The 20,000-nt window shown below is 39.9% G+C and overlaps 1 protein-coding gene across 4 annotated transcripts in view; it reads right to left on the bottom strand.

The window, feature by feature from the left end:
- Positions 1–20,000, bottom strand: part of LOC138192119 (tight junction protein ZO-2-like) — a 127,919-nt gene that overhangs the window by 17,904 nt on the left and 90,015 nt on the right. For all 4 annotated transcript variants that reach the window (XM_069139337.1, XM_069139336.1, XM_069139335.1 and 1 more), the window contains exons 10-16: positions 12,773–12,836; positions 10,500–10,650; positions 8,768–8,876; positions 4,655–4,874; positions 1,808–1,992; positions 1,607–1,702; positions 1,432–1,511 (exon numbers count right to left, since the gene is read on the bottom strand). In XM_069139337.1, the coding sequence (XP_068995438.1) occupies positions 1,432–1,511; positions 1,607–1,702; positions 1,808–1,992; positions 4,655–4,874; positions 8,768–8,876; positions 10,500–10,650; positions 12,773–12,836 (905 nt within the window). The remainder of the gene's footprint in view (positions 1–1,431; positions 1,512–1,606; positions 1,703–1,807; positions 1,993–4,654; positions 4,875–8,767; positions 8,877–10,499; positions 10,651–12,772; positions 12,837–20,000) is intronic.

The following is a 20,000-nucleotide window of genomic DNA, read 5'->3' on the forward strand; positions in this document are numbered from 1 at the left end:
TGATGGACCAGAGACTCTTTTATGTGAATCAGTCTGAACAGATCAACATGGAGAGCTGCAGCATTTTCCTACAAATAAAAACTTCACGCATCAGGAGAGTTTGAGAGATGCTGATGATGTGAACTGTGAACAGAGGTTCAGTTCTTAGTTAACACCTGACAACAATATCAACAGTATTTCTATAGTGACACTTTGCTGCCTAACAAAGCACCTCAGATCTTCCATTTGTGGAACACTTGAATACTTCTTTCCCAAAAATACATGTGATGCAACCAACAATCAACCATCAACCATGAATGATGTCATCAACCATCAGTGATGTCATCAACCATCAACCATCATCCATCATCCATCAGTGATGTCATCATCCATCAGTGATGTCATCGTTGGTTTGTGAACATTATGAATCCTCCAGTTCAGATTCTGTCCGTCACCATCTTGCTAGTTCGGAGCGGTTTGGAGCAGGAAGTGACCATATTTGGACGAGCTGGGGGAGGAGCCAGCGGTGAATCTGACCGATCTGATCGGAAACCTGACGATACTACGTCCCGCCCACCGATCGCTGTAACCTGACTGCACCACAGGCCTGTCAATCAAACAGACACGCCCCCAAAAACAGGTCTTCTTGAATCTTCTTTTCTAATGAATGAGGGATTATTTTCAGATGGACCTCCAGAAAACTAATAAGAAGGAGTGACTTTAGCTAACAACACCGAGATAACTGATGGACACATTTTATTCACTTTGGATTTGATGAGAGAAGTTGAATGGGAGTCTATGGAGCCGGAGGCTTTTTGGAGCCGACCTCTAGTGGCACTCGCTGGTATTGCAGCTGAAGACACTTCTGGATCAGAACTATTTTACAGAACTGAAGCTACGAACTCTTTTAGAAACAGTCTGTGATTTAAACCCGACTTTGCAACAGCTCACAACCGTATTATTTCATCTCATTCATCATTTCATCTCAAACATTTGATCTTAAACAAATATTCTTAACAGATTTTAATCACTCATCTGTTCAGTCTGCATATCTTTTAAATTTCTATGTCCCTCCTTCAGTCTTTGCTGTTGTCGTGTTTTTAGTTATATTTAGTATTTCTAGTGTTTGTAATAAATGGAATCACGTCACAGTGAACAAACCAAGATGATAATCTAAAATAAAACAGGAACCCTGACCTTTATAGTCCAACCACTTCCTGCTGACTGTCCCTGAACACTGTTTCCATGTCAGCTCAATGCTCTGCTTCATCATGTGACGTCTTTTTGCTTCATGATATATCTTTTTTTCAATAAAAAGGCAAAAACCCATTTTTAAGAGCCAGGACCTGTGTGTGTGTGTGTTTCTATGTGTGTGTGTGTGTGTGTGTGTGTGTTCCTGTGTGTGTGTGTGTGTGTGTGTGTGTGTGTGTGTGTGTGTGTGTGTGTGTGTACCTGCTCGATGATTTGCCGGATGGTGTTAAGACGAACGACACCTGAGGATTTCTCCGATCCGGCATCTTTCGGTTCAGTTTCTGAAACAACGACACAGAAACAGTCAGACGGTCCTTCACAGTAAAAGTATTCACAGCAGATGAAAGCCGTCACACAAACACACAGATGGACTCACTAGCAATCACAAACAGGTCAGGCATCTCGGAGGCCAGCTTCTCTGTAGCAGCATCAGCGATCGGTCCGAAGAGGACGACAGGACGTCTGAAACCAGCTGCAACAACAGATAACGGATGACAGTTTTACTCAGTCAGATCAATGATAATAATAATATTACTAATATTATAGTGAGTGAATCCTCAGCAGGAGGTTCACCCACCTTCTCGCAGCACCACCCGTTCATACGCTGGGAAGCGGGTGGTGAGGGTCTGACTGCTCAGGTTCTCTCTGCTCTTCCTCAGGTCCTTCCTCTTCAGAGACCGCTGACCTCTCAACCGCCAGAAGTCGGCTCGGTCACCAACGACGGCTTTGTGGGAGTTCTGGACGCTGGCCATCTGCTCAGCCCTGACAGGAAGGAGAGACACACCTGTCACCTGTCCATCCATCAATCACACATGTTCAGGTATGAAACCACTCCTGAAACTTGGTTATGCATCAAACTACACTATATAACCAATAGCTCCGCCCCCAGAGATCTGATTGGTCAACTGAACATTTGGAACAAATCACCATGACAACACATCCTGCTCATCACTAGAAATATCACTCCACCTTCTCAATGGGAAAATAGAATTAGAATAGAGTTTCATGTAATATGTAATATAATGTAGTTTCTACTTGTTATAGTTCTATTAAATGACCCATTTGGTGAAGTCGGGTCTCTTTTGGTCCTTTTTGGTCGCTCCGAGCACCCGTACCGTAACACCACGGATAGTCACGCACTTACAATCCTAGAGGAGGCTAGCTGGACCGGTTTGGTTTGAACACATGACACGGAGCTAAAATGTTAAAAACACATGAGAACATGGATATCTTTGTTCATCAGATATCTTTGTTCATCAGATATCTTTGTTCATCAGGTATCTTTGTTCATTAGATATCTTTGTTCATCAGATATCTTTGTTCATCAGATATCTTAGTTCACCAGATATCTTTGTTCATCAGATATCTTTGTTCATCAGATATCTTTGTTCATCAGATTATCTTTGTTCATCAGATATCTTTGTTCAACAGATATCTTTGTTCATCAGATATCTTAGTTCATCAGATATCTTTGTTCAACAGATATCTTTGTTCATCACATATCTTTGTTCATCACATGTCTTTGTTCATCACATATCTTTGTTCACCAGATATTATTACAAGTACCTGGTGTCTCCATGACAACAGACTGAACTGGAAGACCAACATCAATGCTGTCTACAAGAAGGGGATGAGTCGACTCTTTTTCTGGAAGAAAGTTCGATCCTTCAATATGTGCAGCGAGATGTTGGAGATGTTCTACCATCTGTTGTGGCCAGTGAACTGTACTTCTAGTAGTCTGCTGGGGGGGAGAGGTGGAGGTGGGGGAGCAGCATTGGAGCCGGTGACACCAACAGACTTAACAAAATGGTTAAGAAGGCCGGCTCCATCATCGGCTACAATCTGGACAGCCTGGAAAAGGTGGTGGAGAGGAGGACGCTGAACAAACTATTATCCATCTTGGATAATCCTGACCACCCTCTCCACCTGCTGCAGGGACAGAGGAGGACGTTCTCCAAAAGACTCCTCCAGCTGCTGTCACAAGGACAGATCCAGGAGATCATTCCTGATACAGGAGATCATTCCAGATACAGGAGATCATTCCAGATACAGGAGATCATTCCAGATACAGGAGATCATTCCAGATACAGGAGATCATTCCTGATACAGGAGATCATTCCTGATACAGGAGATCGTTCCAGATACAGGAGATCGTTCCTGATACAGGAGATCATTCCTGATACAGGAGATCGTTCCAGATACAGGAGATCGTTCCTGATACAGGAGATCATTCCAGATACAGGAGATCATTCCAGATACAGGAGATCATTCCTGCTGACTGCAATAAGACTGTACAATAAATCACATCACACAACAATAACTCCCTTGCACTGTTGTTTAGGTTAGTTTATTTAATATTATTTATCTTTATTTAATATTATTTATCTTATTTTATTGCATAGAATGTGTATTTTGTTATGCTACTGTAACATAAAAATGTCCCTGAGGGATTAATGAAGTATCTATCTATCTATCTATCTATCGACATCTTTGTTCATCAGATATCTTTGTTCGTCAGATATCTTTGTTCATCAGATATCTTTGTTCGTCAGACATCTTTGTTCATCAGATATTTTGTTCATCAGATATCTTTGTTCCAACCAGACTGAACTAGCTGATCAGTTTAGTGTTTCTATTTTTCTGTATTTATTCAGTTGGAGACTTGAAATCCTCTCTGTTGCTAGGGTGGTTGCTAAGGGTCGGACTATTTCCTGGAGTAGTAAACATTACATACGTTACATAAGAGTCTGCTGAGGCGACTGATTGTTTTCCAGTTGTTAGTCATACCCTGCGTGTTGCCACGGAAACGGAGATCACAGTAACAAAAAGTTTTGTATTTTAGTTACAATATGAACACATGTTGATTACATGTTTTATTTAGTTGTTAATTTGTTGTATAATCACTATATCACACTGGGGGTGTTTTGATGTTATTGGACCAACAGGGATGCTTACCGGTCGGCGCTTAAAGAACACTCTCGTGTAACACTGCTGAACTGTAGTGCTGCATAATGAACAGAAAAGTGTCTGCAGGACATTAGGTTGACCTTTAACCTATTGGGTAAAAAACTTCATCACTTCATTTTATCTTATTAGACATCTGGGTCAGAATTTGTGTGAGTTTTGGACACACTGTGAGGTCACAGTGACCTTTGACCTTTGACCATCAAAATGTAATCAGTTCATTGTTGAGTCCGAGTGAATGTTTGAGAGCCTTTCACATAGAAGAGGGTTTATCAGTCCAGAACTTTTCATTCTGTTGAACTCCATCTATTGGGTCTCTGAGGACCTGCTGCTGTCATCATCTTTCAACACCCAACATCCGGAACAAGAACAGAGCCTGTTCCTCGAGGCCTTTAGAGGACTCCAAGAACATCTGAGGTGTTCTGCAGGGAGAACCTCCTGCCTCTCGGTCCGCCCTCACCTGCTCTTGTTGGGGATGATGCCCTTCTCCAGAAGCTGCTTCTCCTTGCCGACGCGGATCGCCAGCCAGTTGCCTAGCTTGCCGTCGTAGAGGGTGTCCACCACCTTGAAGATGTCCCCCCGGCTGAAGGCCAGACTCTGAGCCGTCTCCTTCTCATAGTCAAAGTGTGTGCGGATGAAGAAGGAGTCTCCACGGCCAGACGCCAGCACGTCGTTATAAACTGGAGGAGGAGGTGGAGAGGAGGAGTGAGACGGGTGATGGAAGAAGGGGGGAGGGGAGGGGAGGCAAGAAGGTGAAACGTTATTATGACCACAGAGTCTAAAACGTATTTATGACCATTAGTCCTTGAGATCAACTTGGATATATATTTTTTTTGTATCAATTACACTGCCGAAGTGCCAGACTGCTCTGAATGGAGAAAAACCTGCATGATGAACGGACCAGGACAAGAATCCCTCCATCCTGAACGCTGCAAACCCTTTAATGAACATCAGGTCACCAGCAGACCAATCATCCTAACATCCAACTCAGATTTCAGGACACACATCACCTCTAACAGACCGCCTGGACAAACTGGTATTTACAGTAAAACAAAGGAGAACAAAGAACAAAACAACCTGTGAATATAAGCAAGCATTAAAATCCAACAATGATCGTTTGAAACGACCATAGAATAAATTAAAACAGGGTGTAAAAGAAATAATACTAAATTCAAAAAATTATTTCCAGTAAAAGTTAGTTTAGAAGAGATTAAACAGACACGCCCCCCAAAACAGGTCTTCTTGAATCTTCTTTTCTAATGAATGAGGGATTATTTTCAGATGGACCTCCAGAAAACTAATAAGAAGGAGTGACTTTAGCTAACAACACCGAGATAACTGATGGACACATTTTATTCACTTTGGATTTGATGAGAGAAGTTGAATGGGAGTCTATGGAGCCGGAGGCTTTTTGGAGCCGACCTCTAGTGGCACTCGCTGGTATTGCAGCTGAAGACACTTCTGGATCAGAACCATTTTACAGAACTGAAGCTACGAACTCTTTTAGAAACAGTCTGTGATTTAAACCCGACTTTGCAACAGCTCACAACCGTATTATTTCATCTCATTCATCATTTCATCTCAAACATTTGATCTTAAACAAATATTCTTAACAGATTTTAATCACTCATCTGTTCAGTCTGCATATCTTTTAAATTTCTATGTCCCTCCTTCAGTCTTTGCTGTTGTCGTGTTTTTAGTTATATTTAGTATTTCTAGTGTTTGTAATAAATGGAATCACGTCACAGTGAACAAACCAAGATGATAATCTAAAATAAAACAGGAACCCTGACCTTTATAGTCCAACCACTTCCTGCTGACTGTCCCTGAACACTGTTTCCATGTCAGCTCAATGCTCTGCTTCATCATGTGACGTCTTTTTGCTTCATGATATATCTTTTTTTCAATAAAAAGGCAAAAACCCATTTTTAAGAGCCAGGACCTGGAGGGCCGGTTTCATAACAGCCGGCGTGCTCCTGAACAGATCTGTGCAGCTGCATCTGTCCGTGTGTGTCACGGTCGGCTGAACCACAACAAACCCGATCTGATCTAGCAGCCTCCAGGGGACCGAGCTGGTGTCTCCATAATTACATGGAAACATCACAGAGGAGGGTTTAGGAGGGGGGGGAGTGGAGGGGGAAAGGGGAATCTGTGTGTTCACAGATACTGACCGCTTAACACGTCACAGAAAACCACAGGCTCTGACCGGATGTTAACACGTTACAGGTCACACACACATTATGTTGAGTGTTCTTCACGTATGTTGAGTGTTCTTCATGTATGTTGAGTGTTCTTCACGTATGTTGAGTGTTCTTCACGTATGTTGAGTGTTCTTCATGTATGTTGAGTGTTCTTCATGTATGTTGAGTGTTCTTCATGTATGTTGAGTGTTCTTCATGTATGTTGAGTGTTCTCCTTGTATGTTGAGTGTTCTTCTTGTATGTTGAGTGTTCTTCACGTATGTTGAGTGTTCTTCATTTATATTGACTGTTCTCCGTGTATGTTGACTGTTCTTCACGTATGTTGAGTGTTCTTCGTGTATGTTGAGTGTTCTTTTTGTATGTTGAGTGTTCTTCATTTATGTTGACTGTTCTTCGTGTATGTTGAGTGTTCTTCACGTATGTTGAGTGTTCTTGTATGTTGAGTGTTCTTCGCGTATGTTGAGTGTTCTCCTTGTATGTTGAGTGTTCTCCTTGTATGTTGAGTGTTCTTTTTGTATGTTGAGTGTTCTTCATTTATATTGACTGTTCTCCGTGTATGTTGACTGTTCTTCACGTATGTTGAGTGTTCTTCGTGTATGTTGAGTGTTCTTTTTGTATGTTGAGTGTTCTTCATTTATGTTGACTGTTCTTCGTGTATGTTGAGTGTTCTTCACGTATGTTGAGTGTTCTTGTATGTTGAGTGTTCTTCGTGTATGTTGAGTGTTCTCCTTGTATGTTGAGTGTTCTCCTTGTATGTTGAGTGTTCTTCACGTATGTTGAGTGTTCTTCATTTATATTGACTGTTCTCCGTGTATGTTGACTGTTCTTCACATATGTTGAGTGTTCTTCGTGTATGTTGAGTGTTCTTCACGTATGTTGAGTGTTCTTCATTTATATTGACTGTTCTCCGTGTATGTTGACTGTTCTTCACGTATGTTGAGTGTTCTTCGTGTATGTTGAGTGTTCTTTTTGTATGTTGAGTGTTCTTCATTTATGTTGACTGTTCTTCGTGTATGTTGAGTGTTCTTCACGTATGTTGAGTGTTCTTGTATGTTGAGTGTTCTTCGTGTATGTTGAGTGTTCTTCATTTATGTTGACTGTTCTTCGTGTATGTTGAGTGTTCTTTTTGTATGTTGAGTGTTCTTCATTTATGTTGACTGTTCTTCGTGTATGTTGAGTGTTCTTCACGTATGTTGAGTGTTCTTGTATGTTGAGTGTTCTTCATGTATGTTGAGTGTTCTTCACGTATGTTGAGTGTTCTTCTTGTATGTTGAGTGTTCTTCGTGTATGTCGAGTGTTCTTCTTGTATGTTGAGTGTTCTTTGTGTATGTTGAGTGTTCTTCTTGTATGTTGACTGTTCTTCACGTATGTTGAGTGTTCTTCGTGTATGTTGACTGTTCTTGTATGTTGAGTGTTCTTGTATGTTGAGTGTTCTTCGTGTATGTTGAGTGTTCTTCGTGTATGTTGAGTGTTCTTCATGTATGTTGAGTGTTCTTCTTGTATGTTGAGTGTTCTTCATGTATATTGAGTGTTCTTCTTGTGTGTTGCGTGTTCTTCTTGTATGTTGAGTGTTCTTCATGTATGTTGAGTGTTCTTCACGTATGTTGAGTGTTCTTCTTGTATGTTGAGTGTTCTTGTATGTTGAGTGTTCTTCGTGTATGTTGAGTGTTCATGTATGTTGAGTGTTCTTCGTGTATGTTGAGTGTTCTTCATGTATGTTGAGTGTTCTTCAGGTATGTTGAGTGTTCTCCTTGTATGTTGAGTGTTCTTCGTGTATGTTGAGTGTTCTTCATGTATGTTGAGTGTTCTTCACGTATGTTGAATGTTTTTCATGTATGTTGAATGTTCTTCGTGTATGTTGAGTGTTCTTCATGTATGTTGAGTGTTCTTCAGGTATGTTGAGTGTTCTCCTTGTATGTTGAGTGTTCTTCACGTATGTTGAGTGTTCTTCATTTATGTTGACTGTTCTCCGTGTATGTTGACTGTTCTTCACGTATGTTGAGTGTTCTTCGTGTATGTTGAGTGTTCTTTTTGTATGTTGAGTGTTCTTCATTTATGTTGACTGTTATTCGTGTATGTTGAGTGTTCTTCACGTATGTTGAGTGTTCTTGTATGTTGAGTGTTCTTCGTGTATGTTGAGTGTTCTTCATTTATGTTGACTGTTCTTCGTGTACGTTGAGTGTTCTTCACGTATGTTGAGTGTTCTTCTTGTATGTTGAGTGTTCTTCGTGTATGTTGAGTGTTCTTCTTGTATGTTGAGTGTTCTTTGTGTATGTTGAGTGTTCTTCTTGTATGTTGACTGTTCTTCACGTATGTTGAGTGTTCTTCGTGTATGTTGAGTGTTCTTACTTCATGTTGAGGATGTTTCTTACCGTCAGGTTTGCTCTGAGCCAGGATGGTCACCACATCTCCTTTAGGGATCTCCAGCAGGAAGAGCACCGCCTCCTCCCTCACAACACCTTGGAAATCCACGTTGTTCACCTGCAACACACAAAGAGCTCCATGATTAGGAATGTTTAATATTCAGAGGATAAATATTTATTACTGATATTTAAAACACACAGGAATTTAATGGAATCAGATTTGTATTAACTTGAAGTATCTAAACTGTATAATTTCAAGTTAATTCACCTTAGAAAAAAATCTTTTTTCAAGTCAAGTCAAATTTATTTACAACCTTAATTCCAAAAAAAGTTGGTCTCCTCAGTTCCCAAAGGTTTCCAGAGTGTTGTTAAAAGAAGAGTTGATGCAGCTCAGTGGTGAACATGATCCTGGAACAACTTTATAGAGACGTGTTGCTGCATCAGATTCAAAATAAGAATATATGTTTCATAAAACAATAAAATGTATCTGTTTCAACATTTAAAATGTTGTCTTTGGTCTATTTTTAATTAAATATTTAATAGTTTATGGGATTTGCAGATCATTGCATTCTGTTTTTATTCATTTATTTATTTTACAGAGCCAAATAGACTTGATCAATAAAAACAAGTAAAATCAAAAGCAGGATGAAGTTAACAGGAAGCACACAAAAGAATGAGAGCAGTTGGTAGAAACTGTGGTTAAAGTGGAAAAACCACAGAAAATAAATCACTTTTGAAAAAGAGCTCATCTGAAGAGGAAGGTTGTTCCAGAAGTTCAGATCCACACTTTATGTTTGACCTGCAGCAGGTGGAGGAAGACGAGATGTACAACCGTGTTTCTGATAAAGTTGGGACGCTGTGTAAAATGTAAATCAAACAGAATGCAATGATTTGAAAATTCAATAAACACATTTTGTTACAGATAGACTTAAGACAACACATCAGTTTTCCACTTCACCTCAGTCCATCTTCAATGATCTTGGTCCAGAGAAGGCGGCGGTGTTTCTGGATCATGTTTCTATCTGGTTTCTTCTTTGGAGAGTTTTAACATCATTTGTGGACGCAGCGATGAACCGTGTTCACAGACGATGGTTTTCACAAGTGTTCCTGAGCCCATGCAGTGATTTCCACTCCAGAATAGTGTGTTTTTAATGCAGTGCTGCCTGAGGGCCCGAAGATCACCACCATCCAATATTGGTTTCCAGCCTTGTCCCTTGTGTTCAGAGATTTCTCCAGATTCTCTGACTCTTTTAATGATATTATGAACCGTAGACGATGAAATCCACTAATTCTTTGTAGTTTTACGTTGAGGAACATTATTCTTAGATTGTTGAACTATTTTCCAACACAGTCTTTCAGAGTGGTGAACCTCTCCCCATCTTCACTGCTGAGAGACTCTGCCTCTCTGAAATCATCTTTTTATACCCAATCATGTTACTGATCTGTTGCCATGGTAACATAATTAGTTGTTAGAAGGTGTTTATTTTTTACGTTACACAACTGTTCCAGTCTTTTCTTGATCCTGTCCCAACTTTTTTGAGACGTGTTGCTGATATCAAATTCAAAATGAGCAAATATTTTTCATAAAAAAATTAAATGTATTCGTTTCAACACTTGGTATGTTGTCTTTGGTCAATTTGCAATAAAATATGGGTTTATGAGATTTGCAAATCATTGCATTTTGTTTTTATTTCAATTTTACAGTGTCCCAACCTTTTGTACCTCCGTGTGGACTGGTTACCTTCAGGATCTGGTCTCCTACACGCAGACCCTCCTCCTCAGCAGGACTGCCCTCTTGAACTCCAGCGATGAAGATGCCCACATCGTTCCCTCCCGCCAGCCGCAGCCCGACACTGTCTCCTTTCTGGAAGTTCACCATCACTGTGTTCGTCCTGCAGGAGGGAAACATGCTGCTATTAACAAACAGGAGAATGCACGTTAACCCAGCTTTTCTATAAACATCTGGATGAATAAACCCAGTGGAGTCTGGAATCATTCACAAATATATCCAGTCATTTTTGGAAAGCTACGAACACTTTTATATCCAGTGTGTGGCCAGAGCCCTGCAGCTCTACCTCCAACTGTAGACAAACGCACCAGTATCTGTATGTTACAGAACGCAAACATCAACCTGAAAGCCACCACAAAGAAAAGCAGCAGACTGATGCTCCCAGCTGGAGACTTAGAAATGTACTAATTCATTTTAAACATGTGTCTTTTTCATTAATTTCAAGGAAATAAAGCTTATAGGACAAACTTATATTTACATATATCATATAACTGTGTGTGGTGTGCTTCCCGTCCTCAGCAAGTCGGTACTCAGCCCATCCTCTGGTGCTGACTGGGATTATCGGGGCTGATCAGTGATAAACTGACACTTTATGCAGCAGTCAGATCAAAAGCCGCCTGCTGAAATCTGCTGAGAGGTGAAGTGCATGAATCAGGAGAGTGGATCAGCTCCTGGTTGTTCAGATGTTCTGTTGGACTGCATGAGACGGATCGTCCTCCTGTGGAAGCAGCTCTCGGTTCTGGTTCTCCTGTGGAACCAGCTCCCGGTTCTGGTTCTCCTGCGGAACCAGTTCTCAGTTCTGGTTCTGGACGGAGACAGCCGCTCCACCTTTAAGATCAGGAGGAAAACTGTCCTTCTGCTGAGGTGACCCTGCCCTGAGCTCCTCTATTGCATCTCATTATTTTCTTTCCACATATCAGGTTCTCCGGTTCTGCAGGTTTCTGATCTTTGGCTTCCGACCAACCTGCTCGCTGTTCATTAGTCCCTCTATGCTGCTCTTTTCTCTCTCTGCCTTCCTCCGACACAAACGGGTCGAGGCAGAAGTTCTCCACCTCTGAGTCCGGTACTGTCGGAGTTTTTCCTCCCAGATGAGGCTCATGTTGAGAGTGGAACTGAGTGGAACTGAGTGGAACTGAGAGAAACTGAGAAGAACTGAGAGGAACTGATTGTAACCAAGAGGAACCGAGTGGAACCGATAGGAACCGAGTGGAACCGAGTGGAATCGAGAGGAACTGATTGTAACCGAGTGGAACTGAGAGGAACCGAGAGGAACCGAGTGGAACTGAGAGGAACTTAGAGGAACCGAGAAGAACTGAGAGGAACTGAGAGGAACTGAGTGGAACTGATTGTAACCGAGAGGAACTGAGGGGAACTGAGTGGAACTGATTGTAACCAAGAGGAACTGAGAGGAACTGAGTGGAACTGAGAGGAACTGAGAGGAACCGAGTGGAACCAAGTGGAACTGAGAGGAACTGATTGTAACCGAGTGGAACTGAGAGGAACTGAGTGGAACTGATTGTAACCAAGAGGAACTGAGAGGAACTGAGTGGAACTGAGAGGAACTGAGAGGAACCGAGTGGAACAGAGTGGAACTGAGAGGAACTGAGAGGAACTGATTGTAACCAAGTGGAACTGAGAGGAACCGAGAGGAACTGAGAGGAACTGAGAAGAACTGAGAGGAACCGAGAGGAACTGAGTGGAACTGAGAGGAACTGAGAGGAACCAAGGAGAACTGACAGGAACTGAGTGTAACTGAGAGGAACTGAGAGGAACAGAGAGGACCTGAGTGTAACTGAGAGGAACTGAGTGGAACTGAGTGGAACTGACAGGAACTGAGAGGAACTGAGAAGAACTGAGAGGAACTGAGTGGAACTGAGAAGAACTGAGAGGAACTGAGTGGAACTGAGAGGAACTGAGAGGAACCGAGAAGAACTGAGAGGACCTGAGTGGAACTGATTGTAACCGAGAGGAACTGAGAGGAACTGAGTGGAACTGAGTGGAACCGAAAGGAACTAAGAGGAACGGAGTGGAACTGAGAGGAACTGAGTGGAACTGAGTGGAACTGAGAGGAACTGAGTGGAACTGATGGGAGCCGAGAGGAACCGGGTGGAACTGAGAGGAACTGAGAGGAACTGAGTGGAACTGAGAGGAACTGAGTGGAACTTTTTTATGTAATTACCGAAAGATAATATGTAATAAGAGAACTGTAAAAGAGAAAAACTCACCCATATATTTTTTCATCTTCTGGACTCGGTCGGAGGAGAATCTTGGGCGTTGTTGTCACGGAAACTGTAGATAAGGAAGAGTCTTAACATCTTAAAGTTGCCGACAGCATGTTCCATCAGAAAAACTAAAAATCAGTCAAGGAGCTTTAAGATGTTCAGAGTGGAACATGTGAAAACTCTGTTCCCCCAAACACTCCTCAAAACATCTAGCATGTGTGTTAGTGTGATGATCATGTGTTAGTGTGATGATCATGTGTTAGTGTGATGATCATGTGTTAGTGTGATGATCATGTGTTAGTGTGATGATCATGTGTTAGTGTGTGATGATCATGTGTTAGTGTGATGATGATCATGTGTTAGTGTGTGATGATCATGTGTTAGTGTGATGATGATCATGTGTTAGTGTGATGATCATGTGTTAGTGTGTGATGATCATGTGTTAGTGTGTGATGATCATGTGTTAGTGTGTGATGATCATGTGTTAGTGTGATGATCATGTGTTAGTGTGATGATGATCATGTGTTAGTGTGATGATCATGTGTTAGTGTGATGATCATGTGTGAGTGTGATGATGATCATGTGTTAGTGTGTGATGATCATGTGTTAGTGTGTGATGATCATGTGTTAGTGTGATGATCATGTGTTAGTGTGATGATGATCATGTGTTAGTGTGATGATCATGTGTTAGTGTGATGATGATCATGTGTTAGTGTGATGATGATCATGTGTTAGTGTGATGATGATCATGTGTTAGTGTGATGATCATGTGTTAGTGTGATGATGATCATGTGTTAGTGTGATGATGATCATGTGTTAGTGTGATGATCATGTGTTAGTGTGATGATGATCATGTGTTAGTGTGTGATGATCATGTGTTAGTGTGATGATCATGTGTTAGTGTGATGATGATCATGTGTTAGTGTGATGATCATGTGTTAGTGTGATGATGATCATGTGTTAGTGTGTGATGATCATGTGTTAGTGTGATGATCATGTGTTAGTGTGATGATCATGTGTTAGTGTGATGATCATGTGTTAGTGTGATGATGATCATGTGTTAGTGTGATGATCATGTGTTAGTGTGATGATGATCATGTGTTAGTGTGATGATCATGTGTTAGTGTGATGATGATCATGTGTTAGTGTGATGATGATCATGTGTTAGTGTGATGATGATCATGTGTTAGTGTGTGATGATCATGTGTTAGTGTGATGATGATCATGTGTTAGTGTGATGATGATCATGTGTTAGTGTGTGATGATCATGTGTTAGTGTGATGATCATGTGTTAGTGTGATGATGATCATGTGTTAGTGTGATGATCATGTGTTAGTGTGATGATGATCATGTGTTAGTGTGATGATGATCATGTGTTAGTGTGTGATGATCATGTGTTAGTGTGTGATGATCATGTGTTAGTGTGATGATCATGTGTTAGTGTGATGATGATCATGTGTTAGTGTGTGATGATCATGTGTTAGTGTGATGATGATCATGTGTTAGTGTGATGATCATGTGTTAGTGTGTGATGATCATGTGTTAGTGTGATGATCATGTGTTAGTGTGATGATCATGTGTTAGTGTGATGATGATCATGTGTTAGTGTGATGATGATCATGTGTTAGTGTGATGATGATCATGTGTTAGTGTGTGATGATCATGTGTTAGTGTGATGATGATCATGTGTTAGTGTGATGATGATCATGTGTTAGTGTGTGATGATCATGTGTTAGTGTGATGATCATGTGTTAGTGTGATGATGATCATGTGTTAGTGTGATGATCATGTGTTAGTGTGATGATGATCATGTGTTAGTGTGATGATGATCATGTGTTAGTGTGTGATGATCATGTGTTAGTGTGTGATGATCATGTGTTAGTGTGATGATCATGTGTTAGTGTGATGATGATCATGTGTTAGTGTGTGATGATCATGTGTTAGTGTGTGATGATCATGTGTTAGTGTGATGATCATGTGTTAGTGTGATGATGATCATGTGTTAGTGTGATGATCATGTGTTAGTGTGTGATGATCATGTGTTAGTGTGATGATCATGTGTTAGTGTGATGATGATCATGTGTTAGTGTGTGATGATCATGTGTTAGTGTGATGATCATGTGTTAGTGTGATGATGATCATGTGTTAGTGTGATGATCATGTGTTAGTGTGATGATGATCATGTGTTAGTGTGTGATGATCATGTGTTAGTGTGATGATGATCATGTGTTAGTGTGATGATCATGTGTTAGTGTGTGATGATCATGTGTTAGTGTGATGATCATGTGTTAGTGTGATGATCATGTGTTAGTGTGATGATGATCATGTGTTAGTGTGTGATGATCATGTGTTAGTGTGATGATCATGTGTTAGTGTGATGATCATGTGTTAGTGTGTGATGATCATGTGTTAGTGTGATGATCATGTGTTAGTGTGATGATCATGTGTTAGTGTGATGATGATCATGTGTTAGTGTGATGATCATGTGTTAGTGTGATGATGATCATGTGTTAGTGTGTGATGATCATGTGTTAGTGTGATGATCATGTGTTAGTGTGATGATGATCATGTGTTAGTGTGATGATCATGTGTTAGTGTGATGATGATCATGTGTTAGTGTGTGATGATCATGTGTTAGTGTGATGATGATCATGTGTTAGTGTGATGATGATCATGTGTTAGTGTGATGATGATCATGTGTTAGTGTGTGATGATCATGTGTTAGTGTGATGATGATCATGTGTTAGTGTGATGATCATGTGTTAGTGTGTGATGATCATGTGTTAGTGTGATGATGATCATGTGTTAGTGTGTGATGATCATGTTTTAGTGTGATGATGATCATGTGTTAGTGTGTGATGATCATGTGTTAGTGTGATGATGATCATGTGTTAGTGTGATGATGATCATGTGTTAGTGTGATGATGATCATGTGTTAGTGTGTGATGATCATGTGTTAGTGTGTGATGATCATGTGTTAGTGTGATGATGATCATGTGTTAGTGTGATGATCATGTGTTAGTGTGTGATGATCATGTGTTAGTGTGATGATGATCATGTGTTAGTGTGTGATGATCACGTGTTAGTGTGATGATCATGTGTTAGTGTGATGATGATCATGTGTTAGTGTGATGATCATGTGTTAGTGTGATAATGATCATGTGTTAGTGTGATGATGATCATGTGTTAGTGTGATGATCATGTGTTAGTGTGATGATGATCATGTGTTAGTGTGATGATGATCATGTGTTAGTGTGATGATCATGTGTTAGTGTGATGATGATCATGTGTTAGTGTGATGATGATCATGTGTTAGTGTGATGATCATGTGTTAGTGTGATGATCATGTGTTAGTGTGATGATGATCATGTGTTAGTGTGATGATCATGTGTTAGTGTGATGATGATCATGTGTTAGTGTGTGATGATCATGTGTTAGTGTGATGATCATGTGTTAGTGTGATGATCATGTGTTAGTGTGATGATCATGTGTTAGTGTGATGATGATCATGTGTTAGTGTGATGATGATCATGTGTTAGTGTGATGATCATGTGTTAGTGTGATGATCATGTGTTAGTGTGATGATGATCATGTGTTAGTGTGATGATGATCATGTGTTAGTGTGATGATGATCATGTGTTAGTGTGATGATCATGTGTTAGTGTGATGATGATCATGTGTTAGTGTGATGATGATCATGTGTTAGTGTGATGATGATCATGTGTTAGTGTGATGATGATCATGTGTTAGTGTGATGATCATGTGTTAGTGTGATGATGATCATGTGTTAGTGTGATAATGATCATGTGTTAGTGTGATGATCATGTGTTAGTGTGTGATGATCATGTGTTAGTGTGATGATGATCATGTGTTAGTGTGTGATGATCATGTGTTAGTGTGATGATCATGTGTTAGTGTGTGATGATCATGTGTTAGTGTGTGATGATCATGTGTTAGTGTGATGATCATGTGTTAGTGTGATGATGATCATGTGTTAGTGTGATGATCATGTGTTAGTGTGATAATGATCATGTGTTAATGTGATGATCATGTGTTAGTGTGATGATCATGTGTTAGTGTGATGATCATGTGTTAGTGTGTGATGATCATGTGTTAGTGTGATGATGATCATGTGTTAGTGTGATGATGATCATGTGTTAGTGTGATGATGATCATGTGTTAGTGTGATGATGATCATGTGTTAGTGTGATGATGATCATGTGTTAGTGTGATGATCATGTGTTAGTGTGATGATCATGTGTTAGTGTGATGATGATCATGTGTTAGTGTGATGATCATGTGTTAGTGTGTGATGATCATGTGTTAGTGTGATGATCATGTGTTAGTGTGTGATGATCATGTGTTAGTGTGTGATGATTATGTGTTAGTGTGATGATGATCATGTGTTAGTGTGATGATGATCATGTGTTAGTGTGATGATCATGTGTTAGTGTGTGATGATCATGTGTTAGTGTGATGATGATCATGTGTTAGTGTGTGATGATCATGTGTTAGTGTGATGATCATGTGTTAGTGTGTGATGATCATGTGTTAGTGTGATGATCATGTGTTAGTGTGATAATGATCATGTGTTAGTGTGATGATCATGTGCTAGTGTGTGATGATCATGTGTTAGTGTGATGATGATCATGTGTTAGTGTGATGATGATCATGTGTTAGTGTGATGATCATGTGTTAGTGTGTGATGATCATGTGTTAGTGTGTGATGATCATGTGTTAGTGTGATGATGATCATGTGTTAGTGTGATGATGATCATGTGTTAGTGTGATGATCATGTGTTAGTGTGTGATGATCATGTGTTAGTGTGATGATGATCATGTGTTAGTGTGTGATGATCATGTGTTAGTGTGATGATCATGTGTTAGTGTGTGATGATCATGTGTTAGTGTGATGATCATGTGTTAGTGTGATGATGATCATGTGTTAGTGTGATGATCATGTGTTAGTGTGATAATGATCATGTGTTAATGTGATGATCATGTGTTAGTGTGATGATCATGTGTTAGTGTGATGATCATGTGTTAGTGTGTGATGATCATGTGTTAGTGTGATGATCATGTGTTAGTGTGATGATCATGTGTTAGTGTGATGATGATCATGTGTTAGTGTGATGATGATCATGTGTTAGTGTGATGATGATCATGTGTTAGTGTGATGATCATGTGTTAGTGTGATGATGATCATGTGTTAGTGTGATAATGATCATGTGTTAGTGTGATGATCATGTGTTAGTGTGTGATGATCATGTGTTAGTGTGATGATGATCATGTGTTAGTGTGTGATGATCATGTGTTAGTGTGATGATCATGTGTTAGTGTGTGATGATCATGTGTTAGTGTGTGATGATCATGTGTTAGTGTGATGATCATGTGTTAGTGTGATGATGATCATGTGTTAGTGTGATGATCATGTGTTAGTGTGATAATGATCATGTGTTAATGTGATGATCATGTGTTAGTGTGATGATCATGTGTTAGTGTGATGATCATGTGTTAGTGTGTGATGATCATGTGTTAGTGTGATGATGATCATGTGTTAGTGTGATGATGATCATGTGTTAGTGTGATGATGATCATGTGTTAGTGTGATGATGATCATGTGTTAGTGTGATGATGATCATGTGTTAGTGTGATGATCATGTGTTAGTGTGATGATCATGTGTTAGTGTGATGATGATCATGTGTTAGTGTGATGATCATGTGTTAGTGTGTGATGATCATGTGTTAGTGTGATGATCATGTGTTAGTGTGTGATGATCATGTGTTAGTGTGTGATGATTATGTGTTAGTGTGATGATGATCATGTGTTAGTGTGATGATGATCATGTGTTAGTGTGATGATCATGTGTTAGTGTGTGATGATCATGTGTTAGTGTGATGATGATCATGTGTTAGTGTGTGATGATCATGTGTTAGTGTGATGATCATGTGTTAGTGTGTGATGATCATGTGTTAGTGTGATGATCATGTGTTAGTGTGATAATGATCATGTGTTAGTGTGATGATCATGTGCTAGTGTGTGATGATCATGTGTTAGTGTGATGATGATCATGTGTTAGTGTGATGATGATCATGTGTTAGTGTGATGATCATGTGTTAGTGTGTGATGATCATGTGTTAGTGTGTGATGATCATGTGTTAGTGTGATGATGATCATGTGTTAGTGTGATGATGATCATGTGTTAGTGTGATGATCATGTGTTAGTGTGTGATGATCATGTGTTAGTGTGATGATGATCATGTGTTAGTGTGTGATGATCATGTGTTAGTGTGATGATCATGTGTTAGTGTGTGATGATCATGTGTTAGTGTGATGATCATGTGTTAGTGTGATGATGATCATGTGTTAGTGTGATGATCATGTGTTAGTGTGATAATGATCATGTGTTAATGTGATGATCATGTGTTAGTGTGATGATCATGTGTTAGTGTGATGATCATGTGTTAGTGTGTGATGATCATGTGTTAGTGTGATGATCATGTGTTAGTGTGATGATCATGTGTTAGTGTGATGATGATCATGTGTTAGTGTGATGATGATCATGTGTTAGTGTGATGATGATCATGTGTTAGTGTGATGATCATGTGTTAGTGTGTGATGATCATGTGTTAGTGTGATGATCATGTGTTAGTGTGTGATGATCATGTGTTAGTGTGATGATGATCATGTGTTAGTGTGATGATGATCATGTGTTAGTGTGATGATCATGTGTTAGTGTGATGATCATGTGTTAGTGTGTGATGATCATGTGTTAGTGTGATGATCATGTGTTAGTGTGATGATGATCATGTGTTAGTGTGATGATCATGTGTTAGTGTGATAATGATCATGTGTTAATGTGATGATCATGTGTTAGTGTGATGATCATGTGTTAGTGTGATGATCATGTGTTAGTGTGTGATGATCATGTGTTAGTGTGATGATGATCATGTGTTAGTGTGATGATGATCATGTGTTAGTGTGTGATGATCATGTGTTAGTGTGTGATGATCATGTGTTAGTGTGATGATCATGTGTTAGTGTGATGATCATGTGTTAGTGTGTGATGATCATGTGTTAGTGTGATGATGATCATGTGTTAGTGTGATGATGATCATGTGTTAGTGTGATGATCATGTGTTAGTGTGATGATCATGTGTTAGTGTGATGATGATCATGTGTTAGTGTGTGATGATCATGTGTTAGTGTGATGATGATCATGTGTTAGTG

Source organism: Embiotoca jacksoni, unplaced genomic scaffold (assembly GCF_022577435.1).
Source record: "Embiotoca jacksoni isolate LCO1_2020_lvr unplaced genomic scaffold, fEmbJac1.0.p SCAF_81, whole genome shotgun sequence".
Classification (NCBI taxonomy): Eukaryota; Metazoa; Chordata; class Actinopteri; family Embiotocidae; genus Embiotoca; species Embiotoca jacksoni.